Source organism: Spermophilus citellus (genome assembly GCF_964194105.1).
Source record: "Spermophilus citellus genome assembly, chromosome: X".
Lineage (NCBI taxonomy): Eukaryota > Metazoa > Chordata > Mammalia > Rodentia > Sciuridae > Spermophilus > Spermophilus citellus.
In genome coordinates, this window is record NC_138190.1 from 16,626,963 (window position 1) to 16,645,501 (window position 18,539).

General features: G+C 36.6%; 1 protein-coding gene across 2 annotated transcripts in view; it reads left to right on the forward strand.

Moving 5' to 3' along the window:
- Positions 1 to 15,848, forward strand: part of SMS (spermine synthase) — a 56,488-nt gene extending 40,640 nt beyond the window's left edge. For both annotated transcript variants that reach the window (XM_081277985.1, XM_081277984.1), the window contains 4 exons: positions 6,480 to 6,594; positions 7,848 to 7,927; positions 13,497 to 13,612; positions 15,328 to 15,848. In XM_081277985.1, the coding sequence (XP_081134111.1) occupies positions 6,480 to 6,594; positions 7,848 to 7,927; positions 13,497 to 13,612; positions 15,328 to 15,367 (351 nt within the window). In that variant the 3' untranslated portion in view covers positions 15,368 to 15,848. The remainder of the gene's footprint in view (positions 1 to 6,479; positions 6,595 to 7,847; positions 7,928 to 13,496; positions 13,613 to 15,327) is intronic.
- Positions 15,849 to 18,539: the final 2,691 nt, after the last annotated feature.

Below are 18,539 nucleotides of genomic sequence, written 5' to 3' on the forward strand. Positions count from 1 at the left end.
CATTCAGGCACACACTTTACCACTGAGCAATACCCCCAACCTCATTAATTCTTGTAGAAAAGATGTCATGTACCTTTTTATGAATTGGCAATCATCACCTTCTGTTTTATCCTGAATCATTTCTTTGAGTTTTGATCCTTCAGTAGGAATTCAGGTATACTTAATTGGTAGGTATACATGATTAAAATGCATGAGATAGGAGCAATGTCTTGTTAATAAGCAATTAATTTCTGTTCTAAATTCCACTGTGCTTGTGATGTGTAGTACATATTTTGTATTGTATTTCGTAGATGCATGTTTGGTACACATACCTACAGGTTTGTTGAAGCAAGGCATCTAAGAAAATACGTATTTTAACAGAATTTTTAATGTGTTTCTTCAGAAATTTTGATGAGTGCTTTAATTTAATATGTAAATTATTTAATACCTCCTTCCCTAATGTATGTGCATCTAAATTTGATTTCATGGTACATGCATGTTAGTCTTTTGAGAGGAATTTTGTGCACCTTAAAATTCAGTTGTGATTGTTTTATGGGAAATAGGGGAGAAAGACATAAATTCAGCTTCACTATATGAAAGCTTAAAGGTGGGATGTGTGTGGTGATAATCCCAGTTACTTCAGAGGCTGAGGCAGGAGGATTGCAAGTTTAAGGCCAGTCTGGACAACCAAGCAAGACCCTGTCTCAAAATAATATTTTTAAAAAGGAGTGGGATTTAGCTGAGCTGTAGAGCACTTGCCTAATAAATGTGAAGCACTGGGTTCAATCCTTACAGTTGGGGGAGGGTACATTAGGTTGTTCAGAGTGTGTTTGCAGCTATTTAACATATTTAATCAAATTGTTTCATGAGTTTAAAGTTACCACTGTTTGCAAACAACGAACCAGACCCTCTGCCCATGGTATTTAACTTTTATACTTGTAACTGGTGGTACTATTTCAACTCCAGGATGAGAATGAAACTTAGAGAATTTAAAGGGAATTTCTTTAAGGTTATAGGAGTGTGGCATAGACTCCTATCTCCCTTCCTTCTTATGTGGCTTTCTTACCTGGATTAAGACCACAAGCAAAAACCCAAACAATTGAGTTGTCGACTGGGGTTTTGTTTGTTCGTGCTCAGTAAATATGCATTGATCAAATTATACTATATGAATATATCACAATCAATTCCACTTTTATGTATAGCTATAATGTTAAATAGAAGGAAGATTAATATAGAAGTAGATCGGGGGAGGGAGGTGGGAAGAGAAGGAGGTCTTAATGAGGATTGAAATGGAGCAAAATAAGTTATGCAATTGTGAATTTGTCAAAATGAACACAATTATGTGAAACTATAATGTACTAATAAAAATATAAATTAAAAAATAATAAGTGAATGAATATTGTTAAATTCACCTGTTAAAAGAACTCATAGTATCAAATCACATCTTGCTTTTAGTTAAGGCATCATTGGAGAGAGTTGGTTTTGGAGTGCATCCTCATCCTCCTCTTTTCTGGAACATCACCATTACCAGGGGGAGCCTGGAAAATTCTTCTGTGACTGACTTGAGTTCTCTCTCTCTCTCTGAGACACATCCCCAGCCCTGTTTTGTATTTTATTTAGAGACAGGGTCTCGCTGAGTTGCTTAGTGCCTCACCAGTTGCTGAGGCTGTCTCAGCCTCCTGAGCTGCTGGGATTACTCTCAAGAGTTGATAGGTTTGGGGGCTGAGTGCATGGCCTCCTCTGTGGGGGAAGAAAGACCTACCTGACCACTTTCCCTCAGGGGCATGCAAGTCCCTTGTCCATTAAAGTGCTACCATTGATGAGAAGCCAAGGCTTTGCAGCTATTTCACATTTGTTTAGAAAATAGAAAACATTTCAAAGCCCTCCTGGATTTATAACTATGGAATAACTTTAATACTGAAGTACAGGTAGTATACCAAGAAAACTGAAGACTGATCATACATTTACATGTACACACACACACACACACACACACACACACACACACACACAAGGTTTCCAAGTAAAATGTACAAACTTATTTAAGAATTCTACATTGTGCCTAAGTAGGATTTCATTTAGATATGTAAAGACGTGAATTTTGAGAAATACAGTTAACATAATTCATTATATGAACAAAGAGTGATATATTAACAAATTACAAGAATTTGAGAATACTTAGCAGTCATTTTTTTTTTAAGTGTTTTTTGGTGGTGCTGGGGATTGAACCCAGGGCCTTGGGCATGTGAGGCAAGTACTCTACCAACTGAACTACTGAGCTATATCCCCAGCCCCCAGTCATTTTTTAAAAAATATTTTTAGTTGTAGATGGATATAATACCTTTATTTTATTTATTTATTTTTATGTGGTACTGAGGATTGAGCCCAGTGCCTCATGTGTGCTAGGTGAGCATTCTACCACTGAATCACAACCACAGTCCCCATTCTTTTTTTTTTTTTTTGGTAGATGTACACATTACCTTTATTTATTTATTTTTATACATTCATTCATTTATGTGGTGCTGAGGATCAAACTGTGTGCCTCACATGTGCTAGGCAACTGCTCTACCATCGAGCCACAACTGCAGCCTAGCAGTCATTCTTATAAAAATTCTTTAAGTAAAATAAAATTGCACTAGAGGGAATCATCAAAACATAATAGAAAACTAATTATCAGAAACTTAATAGTAGGGGCTAGGATTGTGGTTCAACGGTAAAGTGCTCGCCTAGCATGTGTGGGGCCCTGGGTTTGATCCTCAGCACCACATAAAAAAATAAATGAATGGAATAAAGGTATTGTGTCCAACTACAACTAAAAAAATAAATATTAAAAAAAAGAAACAATAGTAAATTATAGTAATATAAGTGGTAAAAGCTATTTCACCTGAAAACTAGGAACAAAAAGAGGATGCTTATTATTTGTCTTCATGGTTGTTTTTGAGGCAAGTAATATAGTCAGGTAGGAAGATGAACACTGTAAAAAATCTAGGAACCATAGAAAATCAGTTGGATTCATGAGAATTTGGTAAAGTGATAGATAGGGACAGATGAAAAATATTTTCCCTGCTGAAATGCTGAATAGTTTGAAAAAAGGGAGGAGTGAGTGAGCAGGAAATCCTATTCAAAGTAATAACCAACTGTTAAACACCTAGGAAAAACTGAACACGAATGGTGTTCTGAGAGTTATCTGAATTATGTTAAGATCTTATTGAAAGATATCACATAAAGCCTGAATATGTGGAGGAGAGGCATGCTTATTTCCTTCACAGATAAGAGAAAAAAAAAAACCTGTTTTTGTTTTTTGTAGTTACAAGCAATTCCAAGGAGTAGATTTAGACTTAGACCTAGTGATTTTAAAGTTCATTTTAAAAGATAAATAGATATCTAAGAATAGTCAAGAAGATTTTGGAAAATAATCATATTGAAGGGAGACTTGTCCTATTGATTGCTATTTTTTTAAATATCTTTATTTAATTTATTTATTTATATGTGGTGCTGAGGATCGAACCCAGGGCCTCGCACATACTAGGTGAGCGCTCTACCACTGAACCACAACCCCAGCCCCTATTGATTGCTAATTTAAGTCACAGTATTCAAATAGGAAATATGTCATAGGATTAGACATAGTTTAGTGGAATGAAACAGGAACTTGCATATTTGGGTGTGTATCCCTACATATAGTGTTAGTACATGATCCTTAGTGCATGACCTAAGATGTAAGATACGTTTCAGTTCACTTGGGAAAAGGAGGTTTAATTGATTTAATAAGCCATAGTGGGCTAGCCATCTGCATGAGAACAAAGTTAGCTAACCCTAGAAACCATGGAAAGAGGAATTTCAGATCAATAGATTTATGAAAATTTAGAATTGGGAAACATTTTAAGAAAAGACATTCAGAAAATGCGGATGCTGTTTTGTTGGCATTACCAAGCCATAAGACAGACTAGAATAGTACTGGTAACAAATATGATAGGGTTTTGATCCCATGACTAATAAAAAGAGTCCTTACCACTTAAAATTTAAAAATGAAGTTAGCTAAATTTAAAAAAAAAATAAAGAATATGAACTGGTACTTTTTAGAAGGAGAAAGTCAAATGACTTTTCAAAATACTTCAAGATGCTTACCCCTGTTGATGACCCAGGAAGTTTATTTGGAAACATTAGCAAGCAACTTGGCAAAATTTAGGACAGTACTCCATGCTAGGGAGGATGCAAGGAAATTGTGGCTTGCAGGCATTGTTGGTTGGAACATGAGTTGTTTCCAAAACTGAAAACTTAAAACACATGTGGCTGATTACCTTACTAACCCAGTGTTTGAGCACCCAGCTCACAGATGAAGGCATCAGGAGAAGGAAGTTTGTTATGTTCATAGAGGCCAAGGCTTGGTGATCACAAGAGTAGAACATTTTTAGTGAAATGGCATAATTTTAAAATTCATTATATAGAAATACAATTATTATAATAAAGATAAAAACAAAGACAAAAATGTCCAAGTTGAGATTGATGTATGTGATTCAGGTTTTACAAAACAGAACACATTTGTGTTTAGGTGTGTGTGAGTATAAGAATCTATATGACTGGGAAAATTATGACAAATGAGATTAATATGTAGATTATAAGATGCTGTTAGTACGTCACCTTTGCCTACTTGAACTATTCTGATGCATTGAGACAAGTCATAAAAACAATAGGACAGTGAAATTCTTTTAAAATTATGACTGATTAAAAACTACAGGATGTCATCATAGGGAATTGTGGCACACTTTTGATTTCTGACTTGGTACATGCAATTTTTTTTTTTTGTAATTAGGAAAACAACAGATGAGGAGAATAACTCCTGTCTCGTTCAGGGTTTTACTTAGACCCAGGTGTGTCCTCAGCATATAGCTTCAGTATTTCAAAGATGAGGCAAACCCAAAATTTATTAGTCCTCTCTTATTCTGGAGGAATATGATCCCAGATCCCTAGTGGATGCTTGAAATTGTAGGTAGTACAGATTTCTATATATACCATGTCTATATATATATACTTATGATGAGATTGAATTTATAAGCTATGTAGAGTAAGATTAATAATAGCTATTATTAATAAAGTAGAACAGCAGTAATAACATACTGTAACAAAATTCCAGCACCATTGGTTTTGTGCTTTGGGGCCATATTAAGCAAAATAAGGGTTACTTTTTTTTTTTTTTTAAAGAGAGAGTGAGAGAAGAGAGAGAGAGAGAGAGAGAGAGAGAGAATTTTTAATATTTTTATTTTTAGTTCTCGGCGGACACAACATCTTTGTTGGTATGTGGTGCTGAGGATCGAACCCGGGCCGCACGCATGCCAGGCGAGCGTGCTACGGCTTGAGCCACATCCCCAGCCCCCAAAATAAGGGTTACTTTAACACAAGCTCTGCGATATTATAATAGTCTGATAACTGAGGTGGCTACTAAGTGGCTATTAAATGACTAGTAGTAATATATACTCTGGACGAATGGATGATTTATGTCCTGCACAGAGTGATGTGAAATTTCATCATGAGAACAGCACACAATTTAAAACTTACAAATTGTTTATTTCTGGAATTTTCCATTTAATACATTCAGACTGAGGTTGGCCAAGGGTAATTAAAACCATGCCTAGTGAAACTGCATATAAGGGGGAGTCTACTATATTTACTATACAGGATCTGTCTGCAAATTTCAGCCTTTAACTACTATTCTCCACTCTTGATGACTTTTCTATGGTGGAAGTTTTTTTTTTTTTTAAAGGAATTAAAGGAAAAACATTCTCTTTTTTTTTTTAAAGAGAGTGAGAGAGGAGAGAGAGAGAGAGAGAGAGAGAGAGAGAGAGAGAGAATTTTTAATATTTATTTTTTTAGTTCTTGACGGACACAACATCTTTGTTGGTATGTGGTGCTGAGGATCGAACCCGGGCCGCACGCATGCAAGGCGAGCGCGCTACCGCTTGAGCCACATCCCCAGCCCAAGGTGGAAGTTGATATTTATGAAATGACTTAATTATCTGTAGTACTCAATATTTCAGAAACCATAGGTTAATAGTTTAAGATGCAAAAATTAATAAGCCATGAAGTCATTCAGTGTTTAGTATAAATTACAAAAACTAGAAGAAAATTCAGATAGTATTAGGAGAGGGAATCAGGATCAGAGTTAAAAATATGAACTTGGCTTTCAGATAGTTCTTGGTGTACTTTTTGTCTGTTTATTGGGTGGCTTTGGGTGTAACCTCTCTTAAGTCACTTTCTCCATTGGTAAAATGGTGATGATAACAGGCCTTGTAAGAATTGTTGTTTAGTTGAAATGAGAAGGCATATGAGGCATATACTGAAACACTTATTTTTGCCATTACATACATGGATGAAGGTCTATTTTTGTGTGGCAGGTGCTGTGGATCTAATCTCCAGCTTGCATTTTTCCCCTTCCTCTATAATAGTGTTGTTTAATTACATCCACATGTATTGGCTCACTTGTATAATCCTATTATCTCTGGAAGGTTCTAATAGAAGACTGTATTCCAGTACTGAAGAGGTACGCCAAAGAAGGGAGAGAGTTTGATTATGTGATTAATGATTTGACAGCTGTTCCAATCTCCACATCTCCAGAAGAAGGTAGATTGTGTTTTGTTTTTAACCAAGATAACTATTAATGGAAATGTTTTCTCCTGGCACTTTGTGAAGGTGAAAGGATTTTAGAGATTGTCTAGTTCTTTCATTTTTTTGAAAAAATATTTTTTAGTTGTTGATGGACTTTTATTTTTTATTTATTTATATGTGGTGCTGAGAATCGAACCCAGTGCCTCATGCATGCTAGACTAGCGTGCTACCACTGAGCTACAGCCCCAGCCCCTATTTCATTTTTTAAAATTTTTTTTTAAAGAGAGAGAGAGAGAGAGAGAGAGAGAGAGAGAGAGAGAGAGAAAAAATTTTTAATATTTATTTTTTTTAGTTCTCGGCAGACACAACATCTTTGTTGGTATGTGGTGCTGAGGATCGAACCCGGGCCGCACGCTTGTGAGGCGAGCGTGCTACCGCTTGAGCCACATCCCCAGCCCTCTATTTCATTTTTTTAAAGGGAGTTAAACTGAGGGCCATGGTGGAAAGATGCCTGGATTCGGATTTGGCTTTAATTCCTGTTCTGCCTTTAAATGAATTAATTCAGTCATTTGAAACAAACATTAAGTGAAATGGCCCATAATCACAATACGGAGACATTAAATTATTTGATATTTTATTTAAATAATGTGTTTTTACCTATAATGGGACAAACTGATAATCTTTGTAAGCAACATGAGACAATTCTCCTCAAACCACATGCCCCCAATTGCTGCTAGTTTGTGTTTTCTATTAATGTTTTTTTTCTGTAAACTTGATTTACTGGCTGAGTTTGCAGAATGGGGTCCCAATCTGATGTCCCTTGCATATCTCTCCCAATGTTGCTACTTCCCCCTTTGAAGCAGTTTTAGATTTCAACAATTACCATTGTGGAATTTTTTTTTTTTTTTTTACTTGGGTGCATTGTGGAGGTTATTGGCAGCGGAACCCAGGGCTCTTGCAGGCTACATAAGCACTTTACCACTGATCAATAGTCTTGACGTCCTATGTCAAATCTTTTTTGGTAGTTTGAGAACAATGCTAAGTAGATACAAATTTGATTTTGACCTTGGAATTTATGTGTGTGTGCATGTAAGATTAACTATATGACTGTTCCATTATTGTTCATGAACAAATCCTCTAATAGTGGGTCTCAAGCTCATGGATCTTCCTTCCTGTTTTTGTATTATTGAGTACTAGAGTGAATATTTTTTGATAGATGTTTTTGATGCAAACCTGTACTTATAAAATTTAATTTTTTTAACATTCAGATTCCACATGGGAGTTTCTCAGATTGATTCTTGACCTCTCAATGAAAGTATTGAAACAGGATGGGAAATATTTTACACAGGTAGGCTACTCAAGTTTTTTTTTTTTCCTCCTAAGACTCCGAATAAGAATTTTATAGTTTGAAGGTTGATTGTGTATTATCAAAATTTATGTCTTTTAATGATAGAACAATGTCACTGGATGATATTTTTTCAAGTAGTAAGTTTCTAAATTCCTGACCTGTCATCTCTTGAGAATTAATCAGTTCATAGCAACACTCAAGATTTATCCTTATTTGTCAACCCTAGTCTTTGGCTGTAGTATGAACTGCTGCCACCAGATGGAGACACAGATTGTGGTTCTTTTTTTCCCTCTCCCCTCATCCTGTAGGACAGTTTTGGTTGAAAAGCCCATTTAGCAACATACACTTAATAACAGCTTTGCCTGTAGTATGAGCTGCTGCCACCAGATGGAAGCAAACTGTGGTGTTTTTCTCATTCTCTAGTGAATTTTTAATTCTCAATGAATGTTTGAAGGTATATTTATTCATCTCTATAAATAAATACACACACACACACACACACAGAACCTATTAAAATCCTTAATAAAATTCTGAAAGTGACAGCAAAGATAACTAGTTGATAATTCAGTCTCTTGGTAAAAAAATTCCTTGAGCCAGAAGCTTAGGTAGTATTGCACTCTTGTCTCTGGCTTCTTCTGGGTTTACAGGAAAATATCCCCACTACTATTTAAATCATAAACACAATCATAAACAGTATTTCATATTCTACCATATATCCACAGTCCTAATCACATGACTCTGTATATGTAAACAACTTTACAAAGTAATAATATATTGTATTTAGATCTTGGGAACTCATTTCACTAAAAAATACGTACTTTATTTGTTAAGTAATATGTGCTACTTTTTAATTAAAATTTTTAAATTGTTTAAAAGATATAAACCTATGAAAGCTGTTATATTAATGAGGTACCAGGTGATGTTTCAGTACATGAATATAGATGGGATAATGTTTCAATCAGTAAGTATTTTTGTGTCCTCAAATATTTCTTATTTCTTTATGGTAAAGACCATTCTGAATCCTTTACTTCTAGCTTTTTAGAATGTGTAATATATTTTTGTTATCCATAGTCACCATTCTATGCAGTAGCATACCAGAATTTCTTGCTCCAATCTTACTGTTAACTTTGTACCCATTGATCAATGGCTTAAAAAAAGGTTAATATGTTTCACCATCGATAACAGATAGAGGTCTATATTTTCCTGGGAAGGTTCCTACCTCCAGACCCTACCCAACCCTGGACTTTTTATGGGATCTGATATGAATAATATAAAACTTTGAAACACCTCAACTCAGACTCTAGCCTATTCTGTTTTCTCCCACTTCCCACTGTGTGCAATGCCTATAGGCATGTAGTGATTCATCCTGTCTCTGCACTTGGTGAAAGAGTTGCAAAGCTTTGAGGCGAGTACATAACTACCTATAAGTGGATAATTTATCTCCTGATATTTAGAAGTGATTTTTTAACACATTCTAAATTTGATTCTATTTAGAGTAAGGGTCTGCAAACTATGGCCTTCTGCTGCTTTTGTAGTTTTCTTGGCACACAGTCATGCCCATTCATTACATAGTGTCTATGGCTGCTTCCGTGCTACAATGGCAACAAGGAGTAGTTGTGGGGGTGGCCTTATGGTCTGCACAGCCTAAAATATTTTCTGTCTGGCTATTTACAGAGGAAGTTTGCTGACCTCTGTTTTATAGGATATCTACAGTGAAAGCTGCTCAAAGACTTCTTATTATAAAAGCAACCCAGATTCAGTGAATTGGGCATTTTTGTGAGTGGAATTTCTTAAGCAGGGCATATTTATACCATTTTTTCTTTCATGGTTCTGCAAATAGAATGCTCATGCAGGTTTAAGTTAAAGAAAGATGTTTAACTAAAAACAGAGCGCCCCCCCCAAAAAAAAAAAGCCAGGTGGCATGGCATACATCAGTAATGGCTGAGGCAAGAGGATTGCAAATTTAAGGCCTGTGATCATAGCAACTTGGGAGGCTGAGGCAGGAGGATCACAAGTCTGAGGCACCTTAGTGAAATCCTGTCTCAAAATGGCAAAAAGAAAATTTTTTAATGGAGATTGAGAAAAAATGTGGATCCCCACAGTCAGTTTATAATAGATAACAGGTGGTGTTGGAAAGGAAATGTGACTGTTTTCTTCATCCTGAACATTTGACTGGTAGACTACTCCTATAGAGAACTGGTATCTTAGTATGGGAGACTAATAGAAATGCTTAATTAGAATACCAGTCCAGTCATAAATATTTATTATCCAGGCTTTGATAACTTGCCTTGGCCAATTGACTTATTTCAGAAATCACAGGTATTATGTGCTCAGGGGTTTGCTGTTTTGCAAGAATTTTCCAGAAGATATATTACAACATGTTTTCTGTCTCTATGTTCATTATAGTTGGAAATACAAAGTGATCTTGTTTTGTGATATCCATTTTGTGTTATTCATTTTGGGGAACATGGAGTAAATCCAGTAGTGAAATGTGCCATATCCTGAGATTCATATGGAATGAAGTGTGCAGGCCTTTTAGGAAGCTGAAGACTAGTCAAGAAGCAGGGTAGCCTAATTGAGGATATATTGATATACTTACCAGTGAAGGCTTTTGTTTGTTTATTTGTTTTGGTGCTGGGAATGGAACCCAGGGCTTCATGCCTCATGCATGTTAGGCAAGCCTGTACCCTCAAACCTTGATTTTTCTTTAAACTGCAGAGTGATATGCTTGGGCAATACCCTTAATTTATTGCTATGCTTACTCTGCTTGCTGAAGTGTGCAGCTTAGAACTGGAGTGTAAGGTTAAGGATGGGATAAAAGTGCTGTATAGGTTGTATAGTGATTCACAAAAGCTAAATGTTCCTGCCCAGAATGGCTTGTATCACATTGAAAGTTTGTGATGTCACCTTATTGCTTGAAGGCAGCCTTAGTAGCATGCCATGAAGCTGGGGAATGTATTGTGGGAATTGAGCTGGTCCAGGTGGGGCTGTCAGAAGTAAAATTGGAGAGGGATTGTTCTCATAGGATTAGGAGGAAGGTTCTGGGACTTGAACACATGCCTTCTTTCCCCAACCCTATTTTTAAAATGATAGGCTATTTGATGCATAAAAAATAAGTGTAAAATTATGCAGTGAAATAATAGCAGACACCTGACCACTCTACTCAACTTAAACTGGGCATTACCAGTACTCTTTATGCAAACTATATTCCTGCCTAATACTTGCTGCTTTTGGAAGTAATCCATCCTTAGTATCATTTTAAAAAATTTCTTATATTTTCTTTATAGATGGTTCACATACTTGTGATTTCCTATATAACTTAGTTTTGTTTGCTTTTGAACCTGATTTTAAAAGGCATGTCAAGGATGTGTTCTTCAGTTTTCTTTTTATACATTACAGAAACAATATATACTAGGGCTGGGGATATGGCTCAAGCGGTAGTGTGCTCGCCTGGCCTGCGCAGGGCGCTGGGTTCAATCCTCAACACCACATAAAAATAAAATAAAGATATGTGTCCACCTAAAACTAAAAAATAAATATTAAAAAAAGAAATAATATATTAATTAACTTACCTTTAAAAGGTACAAACAATACAGAAATCTATAAAATAAAAAAATAAATTGTCACACGTAACATGGGACAATGCTGTCGAATTGAAGTTTAACCCCTAGTTATATTCCTACCTATTGTTCCATCTCTTTCTCTCATCCTTAAGGGGCATTTGTTTTTTTGCTATTTTTGGTTTCCATTCTGCATGCCCTATGTGTCTTAAAAATAAAAGAAAAAGTGTTCTATTTAAGTAGACAGCAAAGTAAAATGTGTATCATGTTATTTTGGGGGGTAGGTTTCTATTTGTGGAGAGTTTCTTTTTTTTTTCTTCTTAAAAATTGCTTCTTGGCAGTGTTGGGAAAGAACAAATTGAAGCTTTCCCATTTCCTTTCTGCATTCTCTATAAGGAGGTCCTCCCATGTGTCCTCTCTAAAGCGAGAGTGTGGTGTCAGTTTTAAGATGGAAAAGAAAACCCTTCAGCTGTGCACCTTGGTGGCATTTCCATTCTATAGCAGCTTCCCCAGTGGTGATGTGTTCTAAAAACAACTGGTAGCATTTTCTATTTATGAGTCGTAAATTACACGTGTGGTGTTTATACGCTCTCATGGTGAACTTGATGTTGAAACCAAATTATATGCTGGTGAAGGACACTTTGGCCAAATCCCACTGCATGACCCTAGATGATGTGTTATTAAACAGGCTGGCACTGAATGGCAACGTCATGCTGAGCGAATGTGCTAAGTTAAAACCACCAAGGCCAGCTCTTAGAATAGTTCTAACCTCTTGTCCACGGCTGACTGGCTGGCTGGCTGGTTGGTTTTGAAATGCCATTCTCAGAAATTCTCACATTATGGGTGCCTTGTTTGTATATTATTTTGCCTTATATCGTACTTGGCTATTTTGAGGCAAATCAATAGTATAATTCTTGTGAAGAAGAAATGGAGTTAATATACAGATTCAGTGGTATTCTGAATGTTAAGTACTTCAATGGTTAAAAAATTGTAGGTGATATTAAATATACCCATCTTGTTTTCTAAATCCAAAGTGAAAATCACTGGGCGGAGGGTGGTAGTGATTGTGCTGTAATGATGATAAACCATATCCCAGAACCAGTGAATCAAAATCTGCATTTTAACAGAATCCCCTTTGGTTTATATGCACATTAAAGATTGCAAAGCACTGCTCTTGAGGTAGGCAGATTTAATCACTGATTCTCTTTACCCTTTTTCCTTTGTGAACATAGGATGGCTACGTAGCTGCAGCCCCAAATGCACCTCCAGGTTATAGACTGGAAGAGAGTTGAAGGGGCAGATCACTCCCTCTATTCTTGATTGTTTAGAATCAAAAGTTTTCCTAGCAGATTTCCACTGTATCTCATTGACCATCCCTAGCTGCTAGGGAGACTGAAAAAGTGGTGACCAAAAAAGGGAGAAAAGTTATGACAATGAAGAAAGTTTTTGATAAAGAGTGCAATCAAGGGGGCAGATATCCTTAGCATATATCCTGAATAAACTTTTGTTGTCGTATGCCTTAAGGTAAATCGCAGATTTGGGGAAAGAAGCATGAACTGTGAATGTAGTTCCTTGTCAACATTTTAGATTCTTAGTGTTGTAGTTTAAACCATTTGGAAAGCAAGAACACTGTCTTTTTTAATACTTCATTTTCTACACAATGGTGACCATTATTGGAAAAATTTACTTTGAATGAGTTATGTGTATGAATCTTTGCTAAATTGCATGGTGCAGATACAGTGAACTGTGTCACTAATGAGAAATTGGTCTCACTGCTTTCTATTACTTCATACTCTAATAATTTGAAATAGCTTGGTAAATGAAGTAGAAGGAGAATGAGCTAATAAGTCTATAAATAGAATCCTGTGCAATTTGTGAAAGTACAGAGACCTTATCTCATTTTTAAAGATGAACTTTTATCTCAGGCTAGAATTCTTCTCTTTTATTAGAAACAGTCTAATGACTAGGACTCAAGAATCCCATTGTTTGCTTTTCTTTCTTTGATTTAGGGGAACTGTGTTAATTTGACTGAAGCCTTGTCACTCTATGAAGAACAGCTCGGGCGCCTCTATTGTCCTGTGGAATTCTCAAAGGAGATCGTCTGTGTCCCTTCATACTTGGAATTGTATCCTTTGATTGTGACATTGTGTTGTCAGATCAGAACCCCCAAGTCAATCCTGTGCTAGTTTAATATTTTAAATCCTAGTAATAAACAAATAGATCTGTGGTATATAAACTAAGCTGAGAGCTTTAAAAAAACTGATTTCTGGGTTATTCTTTTAGAGACTCTTGGGTGTGGCTTGCCACAGTTTGCCAGGTGGTGCTTTTAATTATCAAGTACCACTGGTCCAAAAAAGAGGTTCTCAAAGGTGGTCCCAGACCTGCCACGTCACTTAGGAACTTGTTATATATACAGATTATCATAACCCACCCTGACCAGCTGCCCCATCAGAAGTGCTGGAGATGGGGCCAGTGAGCTGTTTCACCAGTCCTCCAGGGAACTTGTGTGCACCTGTAATGCTCTAGTGTAAAATGCTGCCCCACCTGTGGCAGATAAAAATCCTAGAGACACTTTACTCATTAAAATCATCAGTCTTTAATGTTAGTTTCTACACTTGCTGCTAATTGCAGTAGAAATAGAGAGCTGAAATAATGCCGGGAGTGCAGAGTTAATGCTGGTGTTCTCCATGAGTTCCACTTAAGTTAGTCCCAATCACAAAGGAAAGAACATGGAGAGAAACCAAAATTAGAGCATCATTGTTGGAAATTTGCACTGTATTTCCTTCTTCTAAAAAGTAGGCAGACTATGGCTGAACCTAGGTTCCTGTGACAGCAGTTTTTTTTTTATATGATTAAAAAATTAAGTGATTAAAGATTCACTCTTTTTAAAATTCTTTTTATTTATACATGACAGTAGAGTCCACTTTGATATAATTATACAAGCATGGACTATGTCTTATTCTACTTAGGACCCCATTCTGTAGAGGTACACGATGGTGGGATTCACTATGGTGTATTCATATATGTACATAGGAAAATTATGTCTTTCATTCAGGGATTCCCGCTGTCAGCCTGTGGTAAGGCTGGAAGTGACAACCTGGCAGAGCACAGGCAGCCTGCTGAGGCCAGATGCTGGGCAAGAGGCAAGAATTCCCTAAGTCCTCCATGAGAGGAGGGGGATCCTCTTATTTGTGAGGCAGCCATGTCCTTCCATGGCCTGTAGAAAGATTCAGTGTCTCCTACCATTCAGCTTGATTCAGGGTTTCCCTTCAGGAACATTTTTCACTCATTCTTTTTAGTTGTACATAACATTAGGATTCATTTTTTACATAATTATAAGGGTATGGAATATAATTTCCTACAGGAGCATTTTTGTTCATTCAGGTGAGTGTTCACATGCTTAAGACGTTTGAGAGGTCAGTTGGTAACATTTGGGAAAAGGTTTCAGTCCTATGGTTCCCCTTCTTCCCTCTTTCTACCCTTTTTCCCCCTCTCCCCCTGCTCACCCTCTCTCTGCCTTTCTCACTTCCTCACTCTTTCCTCCTTTCCTTTCCTTTCCTTCTCATACCAATTCCCCAAACCTTTTGTGAGACCTGGTAAGCAGTAGTGATACCTAGGAGCATCTGTGCATTTCTATAGCCTTTTGTCTACTTAGTGCTCCCTTCAGAAATCTCACACTTTAGAGTGGCCTTGTTCAAAGGCTTTCATTCTCATTATCACAATGCTCTAAGCCATGAAGTCTTTTCATCCATCTTCCAATTTGTAGGCCAACACACAAATGTTAAGTGATGCCTGTTCCTCCTTGAATTATCTGCTTGCATTCCTTGACTCTCAGTCCAGGTGGGTATTTTACACTGTTTGGAAGAAAGCTAAACCTTGAAGATGAAAATCCCCTAATCATGTGTGCTGCAAACAGCTTTCCTGACCTCTGAATGCTGTACATGACATTAAAAAGAGTCGGGCAATTGATTGTGAACTCCTTAAAGTTTCTCTTCTTTTAATTATTATTTTTAATTTAAAAAAGCAAATGGAAAATGTATATTTTGATGAGCTAGGGTGTTATTTTTGGAAAGTCAGCTGAAGGGCAATTAGATAGTACAGCAAAGACTGCAAAGTGCACTGACCCTAGAATGTGATTTTTGTTACTTTTTAGTTCTGTGTGGGTTTTTTTTTTTTCTTTTTGTTTTAGTTTTGGTAGACCTAAATTTGGATGTTTGGAGGAATGAACACCATTTTTTTGTTTTGGAGGGAAGTTCTTGGTTTGATTTCTTTCCCCCAAAATGGATTTAAATATCAAAATTTGGTGCTTATAAGGAAGTTAAAAAATGAATAGCAATGCTCAATTAAAATAACAAAGGAGACATTTCATGTGTTTTGTTGTTTTTTTTTTTTTTTTCCAGCCCAGTCCCCTCTTCTTCCCTCTGGCTTAGAACAAAGGTATCTCCTGGATTGTTTTTACTTCTGTTATAGTACTTGGTACTATTTATCTCTTTATAATGGGATAGCCTTGGGGCCTTTCTTGAACAGTAATAATGACTTCATTTAGCACTGTGGTAAATGATACACAGCCCATTACATTCACCACTTCCTTCTTATAAAGTTGACCTGAGGATAGCAAGAAATTTTGCTTGACTGTAAAGTTGAAAGTCAAAAGCCTATTTCTATCCCCACTCTTACGGGTATATTAAGTGTAGAAATGAGATCATTTAGGATAGCTGCTATGAAACTTTGAGAAGATTCTTAGATGCACAGCTACATAATAGAGTTTATGGAGAGGCCTGTGGCAAAAAGAATGACTTAAAAACTACTAAGAAAGTGCACATAACTTAGAGCTTGCTTTTGTATTCTGGGTAACAGTCCAATATCAAAGGGGAATTTATAGTGACTTGGATTATTAGACAGCACTTGGTAATCCTGTTGTTTTATAAAGATTTATACTAATCAGTGGAATCATTTCATTTACAGTGAATTTATAGTAAGCAAAACATTAAAAATGAAATATCCAGTTGAGATATAATTAGTGTCACCATAGAACATTCTCCCCAAGGTATGACTAAATGGTATAGTATATTAAAAATGTTCTTTTTTATTGGATTGATGAGGAACAATAAGGTAGAATAAAAGGAGTTAGAGAGTCACATTGAAACTTGATAAGCTGAACACATAGTTTTCTTGTACACATATAGGTTAAAAATGGAACTGGTGGACGTCTTCCTGTGCCTTTAAATTCTTCTATAGTGCTATGCAAAGGCTGTGTATGTTGGGTAGGATTTTAAAATGCTGCTGCTGCTACTGTTAGAACACTGTTTGAGATCAATAGAATGGAGGTGTTTTTTCTTTCCATTTTAGAAAAGAAACCAAATGTATCTGCTGTTTGATATGATATGATTAGAATGTGCATTACCTTGTACCTGAGGACTAACTTGATTCCAAGGCACCAGATCCACTAATAAGTCTGGTGATACAGGTCCTGTTAAGAACTGAGACAGGTAGAAATTAAGTGGGTCACGTTGTGCCAGATCATGGGAAGATGCATTTGGGAGAAAATAAGGGAAGTGGTATGAGGGGGAAGAAAGAAATGGAAAGATAGATATTTTTATCTTTGGTGATAATATTGAATTCTGATCCAACCCATTTCTTTGTGTTGGAGAAAGGATGATGTCTGATTATTTTGAACGTCTTTGTTGTTATTTTAAAACAAAAGCATGCAAACTGAATAATGACAACTAAATTCACCTTGGCTTTTGCTGCCTTTTAAGGAAATGTTAAATGATCTAGCACTGTTATCTTATTTTAATCGCTGCAGTGTTATATAGTGTTAAGGTCTTCTTTAGAACATACTGTTGTATCCTGTAGCTGCTTTTTTAATGAAAGACAAGACTAACATGGCTATAGTTTAAATTCTATTCAACACATCACCAGATATCAAGTATTGATTTATTTAAAAAATGAAATGCTGCTTTCTCTTGGAAATGTGATTGAATATTTATAAAACTTGATTAATGATCATCCAATTGGGCTGGTAGAAGGCTGGTTTGAAGGTGTTTTTAATGGGCTGAAGCACTGTTGATGTCAAAATAAAATGTTCTGTTCCTTTCTGTGCAGTTTGAGTAAGTCACGTCCTTGCTTGCATTAACTGTTGCTGACACAAGAGTTTGCATTTCTCTCTACCATCTGTCAATAAATTAATCAGTTGCATTTTGTTCCCTTGACTCTTTAAAGAGGGCAGGGAGTTGTGTGTGGGGGTGTTGTGTCCTATGTCATTGGCCTTTGTTTGAGGCACCAGAGCAATGCTACCCAAAGTCTGGTCCATCAACCAACTCTTTGATTTCTGAGTGCTTTACTTCAGCTGACCTTTTTTTTCCTTATGGTGAGACTTTCTCAGAGAGGGCAACACTAGTGTACTGATTTTCATAGTGGCACAAGTTCCTTTTTGTGGTGTTGGAGATTGAACCTGGGGCCTTGTATATACTGCTCTACCACTGGGCTACATCCCCAGCCCTTTTTATTTTGTATTTTTAGACAGGGTCTCACTAAGTTGCCCAGGGTGGCCTGGAACTTGGGATCCTTCTACCTCAGCCTCCCAAGCAGATAGGATTATAGAGGGACACCACCATGGCTGGCATGTTACCATATATTCTTGAAACAACATTTTAAGTGTGCACTGTTTCAGAGGCTGGTTGGGCTGTATTATTTGATAGGTATGTTATGTGACTTGGAACTGTTATGTGACCTTGAAGAAACACTTGACCCCCTTCAATCACCCTGTTGCCCACCCTATTGCTAAGTGTCTTTGTATCAAATAATCTCTAACATCGTTGTGCCTTTGGTTAATGAACCAATTCATTTATGTTGTCTTGCCCAGTCATTGAGTAGGCTAGCAGTCCAAGTATGAAATGTGCCTGAGGGTCCCATGGTAGTCACAATTTAAATCTAGGTTGTAGCATTCTCAGTTTCTAACATGGAAGCTTCCATCAAGGGTTCTTAATCTTTTTTTGTACCTTGGGCTCCTTCTGGAGCTGCCTGGCAAAACCTGAGAGTTCCTTCTTAGA